The 5,853-nt window shown below is 40.1% G+C and overlaps 1 protein-coding gene across 1 annotated transcript in view; it reads right to left on the minus strand.

Annotated features, from left to right (window-relative positions):
- The window catches only part of KLHL20 (kelch like family member 20), a 61,687-nt gene extending 57,248 nt beyond the window's left edge, over window positions 1–4,439 (minus strand). The window contains exons 1-2 of the mRNA XM_059145494.1: window positions 4,327–4,439; window positions 3,351–3,414 (exon numbers count right to left, since the gene is read on the minus strand). Of these exons, the coding sequence (XP_059001477.1) occupies window positions 3,351–3,373 (23 nt within the window). The 5' untranslated portion in view covers window positions 3,374–3,414; window positions 4,327–4,439. The remainder of the gene's footprint in view (window positions 1–3,350; window positions 3,415–4,326) is intronic.
- Between the last annotated feature and the right edge of the window lie 1,414 nt (window positions 4,440–5,853).

Raw genomic sequence — 5,853 nt, forward strand, 5'->3', positions numbered from 1 at the left:
TCAGGTCATGATCCCAGGGTTCTAGGATCGAGCCCCACATGGGGCTCTCTGCTCAGCAGGGAGCCTGCTTCCCTTCCTCGCTGCCTGCCTCTCTGCCTACTTGTGATCTCTCTGTCAAATAAATAAATAAAATCTTTTTTAAAAAGTACATTCTTTACTGTAAAGCAAATCCTTATCCATTCTAGAAGATCTAGCTCAAATATCACCATCTTTTTGATGCTCTCATCTCTACAGAGCGGAAGTTCCCTTCTCTATGTCTACATCTCTATTAAAATTCTGTTCATGTTTTATTATGGTGTCTATTTACATGTCTTTCCATCCCTTCATCTGTATACATGCACTATACAGGCATATACCAAGCACTGCATAAATGTTTGGTGAATAAACTAATTCCTAATAAAACCAGGCTCAGTTTCCAACTTATATAATTAAAGAAAGAGGAAATTACACTGCAAAATGTTTTAATATATCTAAATGAAATAAATGGTTAGAAGATAGTATCTTGGGAAACAGGCACATTCTTGGTGAGACTATAAATTGGTATAATCTCCCAGGAAGGAAATTTGTCAGTATCTACCAAAATTTAAAAACACACATACTTTTTGGGCAGTTCTACATCTAAGAATTTATTCTACAGATACACATTTGGGGAAAAACCACCGACAAGGATAGTCACTGCAGAACTTGTTGTAACAGCAAAATAACTTAAATGTCTCTAAAAAGGACTGGTTAACTATGGCACCTACAGACAATGAAATACCACTGAAATATTAAGAAGAATATTGTGGATCTATATGTATTTGTCACCATCTATAAAATAATATGGGAAGTGAAAAAAGAAAGATACAGAAGAAAGTGCATGATATGCTGACATTAGTGTTTTCACAAAAAGAGAGATATTCTATATATAATTGTATATGAATTATAATGTCTATGAAAAATGAGTATGAAACTGTTTATAGTGGTGGCCTATAAAGAGAACTCGGAGCTGGTGTTGGCATTAGGAGATTTATTTTTCACTGAATATCTTACTGTAGCTTTTAAATTTTGTTATCTGTACACATAATGACTAGTTAAATAAATGAATGCAATGAAGCTTTACTAATAAGATGTCAAGTCATTTCACAAAACATTATATTTAAGCATCAGAATACCTTCTTCAATAATTTTCAATCTTCCTCTTGTTCATATTTTTTGGCAGGGGGCATTCAGAGAAGTCTGCAGATACTGGGTACTCATTTAAACTACTATTTGGTAATCGCAAGGTGCCAGGGACACAAACATATGGAATACATATGAGACTCAAAGAGCTTATATCCTAGTAGGAAGACGAAGAGGTATTCAAATAATCTTAACATAAAGTTACTTCTCATTCGAAGCTCCTCTAATAGCAGCTAAGTGTAAAATCAACATTACTTCACAACCCAGCCCTTCTGGGCTGCAGCAGCGAAAATAACATCCCAAGAAGAAAAGGTGACTTAATGCAAGCAAAAGTAAAATTAAATCAGAGAGCAATGGTAGGCTGGGCTTTCATGTGATGATGATGAGGAAAGAGCTGTAGCTTAACAGTTAACGCCATCAGAATTCCCCAACTTGATTTAAAAAAAAAGATTTTATTTATTTATTAAAGAGAGAGAGAGCGTGTGAGCATGGGCTGGAGGAGGGGTAGAGGGAGAGGAAAAAGCAGGTTCCCCGCTGAGCAGGGAGCCCAACGTGCAGCTAGATCCCAGCACCCTGAGATGATGACCCCAGCCGGAGGAAGACGCTTAACAACCAAGCCACCCAGGCACCCCCCCCTCAACTTGATTTTGAATAACTGGAAGTATTACATAATAAAACAAAAAAAAAAAAGAGAGAGAGAGTAGGTATGGATGATTAAGTGAATATTTTATATAGAAATTACTGATAAACCAAAAACATTCCCACGCTGTGCCTTCCCTTTTTAAAAAATAAGCTCTTATTTTAGCAATTACATAAGATATGACATTTATGGCAGCTGAGGAAGAGAAGCAATGAGTGGTTTTTGCATCCATGATAAAGGATGAAGCGGTTAGGCATTTAATATATTTTGTTAATTTCTTCATGTACTTTGCAGTCAATTATTACTCCTACTTAGAGTTAGATACAAATAAGATAATGACATTTGTTACATCCATAAAGTCATTTCATTTGGAGATCTCAAAGCATTTGTAGGCATCCATTAGTTCCCAATACCCTAGTCAGACACATTAGAAAAGTAAATTTGGGCACAGAGAAGGCAAATAGCTCAAGGTCAATCAAAAATTCAAGAACAGATTTGGAAAAAGATAGATATTTTGGTTCTTGCTCCTGGTTCTAAGTCATAAGTCATACCCCCATCATGAAATGTTTCTTCTCTTAAAAGGGTCTGCCAGACCTGTTTCTCTTTGATGTTAAATAACAAATGAATATATTCAGTTCAATAAATGTAAAATGAGTTTAAAGAACAAAGAAATAGAACTAGGCTGATTTTGTTTTGATAAGGACTCTAGATCTATTTGTTAGAAAAGATTAAAAAAAAATTACTAAATTCTAGAGGTGCCTGGGTGGTTCAGTGGGTTAAGCCTCTGCCTTCGGCTCAGGTCCTAATCTCAGGGTCCTGGGATGGAGCCCTGCATCAGGCTCTCTGCTCAGCAGGGAGCCTGCTTCTCCCTCTCTCTGCCTGCCTCTCTGCCTACTTGTGATCTCTCTTTCTATCAAATAAATAAATAAAATCTTTTAAAAAAATTACTAAATTCTAGAATTGGGAGGGCTTATAATCATCTTTTTTTTTTTTTTTTTTTTTTTAACTCTGTTCTATTTTTCTATGGCCTAAGTTATTATGGCCAATACCTTTTTTAGTCCCTCAACAATCTTTCCTGCAATGCAGCTATTTTACTTCACAGAACAGATGTATTATTGATCATCAATGAAATAACCAAAACCATAATTAGATATACAGTACACTGCGTTACAAACACTTAATATTCTTCTATGGCAACAAAAAATTTTATATTCTATAGGTAATTGAAGACCAATGAACCCGTATAGTATTGTATTAAACTTGATGATTATTTATCACCAAAAATTACCATGCAAAAAGGGAAATTTAAATGTTAGTAACTACATAAAATTCAGAATGCCCTTTAGATTTAAGTACTATACTGGATCCCTATTTCAAAAGTGATTAATTCCTGATAATAGTTTTTATTTACTTTAGAACAAGAATCATTAGTTCCAAGCAGAATCTGGTAGTTTGAAAACATCTTTTAAAAAAAATTAAATGAAGTCCTCAATTATTACGTGCTGAATTTCAATCGGTGAAACCGAAGGTTTTCTTCCTGAAAGCCTACCTGCGCATTGGCTTTCCTTCCATGCACCATGAAAAGTACCCTTCACAACGCTCTAAAGCCGAACCTAAGACAACAGAAAAGCAGTAACTTAAAAAAACTATTTCTGATCTTTCCAGTAACAAGCTCTACACAATCATTTCGTTCAATGAAAAAATTTCATATTATATCACAAGCGTTTATTCATAACATACCCTTTATTTGGTGTCTTTAAGAGGACTATTCCTACTCTGGATATGGCTACGGAATGCTAAAACGATGGTAAGTGAAGGAGAGGTAAAGTGCGCTCTACAGTCCCGATGGCTAGGTGAGTCCTCTCTTCCAGAAGTGCTTTAACTTGGATCTCACCACCAAGTATGCCTACAGAACACTTACCAGATACCCACAGCCGTACTGACACGATCGATCGGATAGGGCACACGCAGGTTTAACAACGGATCTGAAACTTTAACTCGTCCCGAAGTGACAGGAGCGGGGTGGGGGGTGGGGGTGAAGGGGAGCTGGACATTTGCCTTTAAAAACACTCCGCTTCCGACTGCGGGGCAGCACGTACATGTCGGAGCAGCTCTGGCTCCAGACTCACATCCTCCCTACAAGCCATTCCCTCAGTGCCCGAAACAATGTCCAACACCCACCTGGCAAGGTCTCACTAGGTCCCGAGGGTTAAATGGGACGCACGGTACCCATTTCCTTCCCCCGCCCCCTCCGACTTCCAGCCCTAGTCCGGGGAAGCTGTCCAGGGTGAGAACCCCAGCGCCTCCCCGGGCTCCGGGGTAGGGCGGTCAGCCAGCTCCGCTCAGTCTAGTGCCCCGCGAGGCCCAGCCCCAGCGCCCCAAGAGCCCCTTCTCGGCACCGACTGACAGCGGCGGGCAAAGCACGGCCCTCTACTCCACCCGGAGGCTCAGCAACTTAGGGCAAGATTTGCAAAGCAAGCCCTGGGCGCTGTCCACTGTCTCCTGCTCTGAGGCGGCGAACTTACCGGCTCTGTCACTTTCTTCTCTGCCGCCGCCCCCTCTCTGCCCGCCGCTCAGCCGCCGCTAGCGCAAGCAGGATGCAGATCCTCGAGCTATTTCCTCCCCACCCCTCTCCTCTCCTCAGCAGCGGAAGTGGTCCTGTTCCTAAGTCGTTCCCTCTGGAACCTGTAAGGCCCCTCCAAAGGTTCCGGTGTGGCTCAGGAAGCAGCTGCGCCCTTTGCTGGAGATTCGGATAACCTCGAAGACTGCCTGTCTTCGTATCCAGTTCCACCTATTCCAAGGGTGACTACTTTGCGAGTTCACAGGTGCTCTGGCAGTATTTGAATACTGAAGCCTCCTCCTTTCTTTGTTTTCCCCACCAGAAGGCCACGAAAAGATGGGTGTAATCACAAAAAGATTTATTTGTAGCTGGTGGGTCTCCTGTTGCACAATATAGGCACGACGTTGTCCCCAGTTGTGGATTGAATGATTGGTGCGTGCATAAGCGGTGTCGACCCTAGTGAGCCCCTACTGTGTGCAAGCTGCGGACGATACACAGTCAAAGTAGAAATAGACCTGACCTTCTAGATTTCCCACAGTTTAGCTTTCAAGATACGAGGGTTTTATCCATACACTTTACCAAAAACAAACAGATTAACAGGAGAAAAACGAAGTGCTTTGTGCAAACACTTTATCCAGACATTTCAAACACTTCTTCTGTGAACTCATTTTAGCATTAAGGGGAAAAATTTTTTTTTCAGTTTGTCCTTTGCCCAATTTCACCAGAGCACAAGCCATCTGATCATTGCTATCCATTTTGAAAATAAACAAGTGATTGGGTAAGGGATACAAGTATAATAATATAAGTGAAAGATTGTTGCTGGTTTCCTGATGACTTCTAGGCTTAAGCATGAATTTAATCAGATTTTCTTTAGGTGTTCTTCATTGGGGTTGATATATTTGTCCAGTTGTTTCTGAAAAGGAAAGAATACCTTTTGTTAACTAGGTTGTAGTAAGAAACGTATGGCCTTTAAATCCGGACACCCAAAGTTTCAAATCTCTAACTGGCTTTACGACCTTAGTCAAAGTTCTTCATCTGAACATTAGTTTTCTTTGTGTGAAAGAATAATAATACCTTTTTTTAAAAAGTTGTTTTGAAAAAAAAAAAGTTGTTTTGAGAAGTAAATAATAATGAAGATCATGTTGTGTGTCTGGCATTTAGCAGACACTCAACAAAGGTCAGTTTTGTTTCCTCTTCCTATGCCACCGAAATGGACTTATTTATTAAATGAACACCTATTGCATGTAACCGTTCTTCAGAACAATGTACTGACCAAACATGCTTCAACATGTACTAGGAGCAGGCTTCTGGGGGAAAGGATGATGTACATCCAAGAAGCTCAGCAGCTGGGAGCGCCCGGTTCACTCAGGGTGGAAGACCACCTGCTTCTTTTTTCTCTTATCTCCCCTTCTGCAGAGATCACCTGTAGTTAATTAGATGATCCCTTTAAATATGTTTACTCAACCACAAATCCTGTATTGCTTGGTTAGAC

This window comes from Mustela lutreola, chromosome 14 (assembly GCF_030435805.1).
Source record: "Mustela lutreola isolate mMusLut2 chromosome 14, mMusLut2.pri, whole genome shotgun sequence".
NCBI lineage: Eukaryota > Metazoa > Chordata > Mammalia > Carnivora > Mustelidae > Mustela > Mustela lutreola.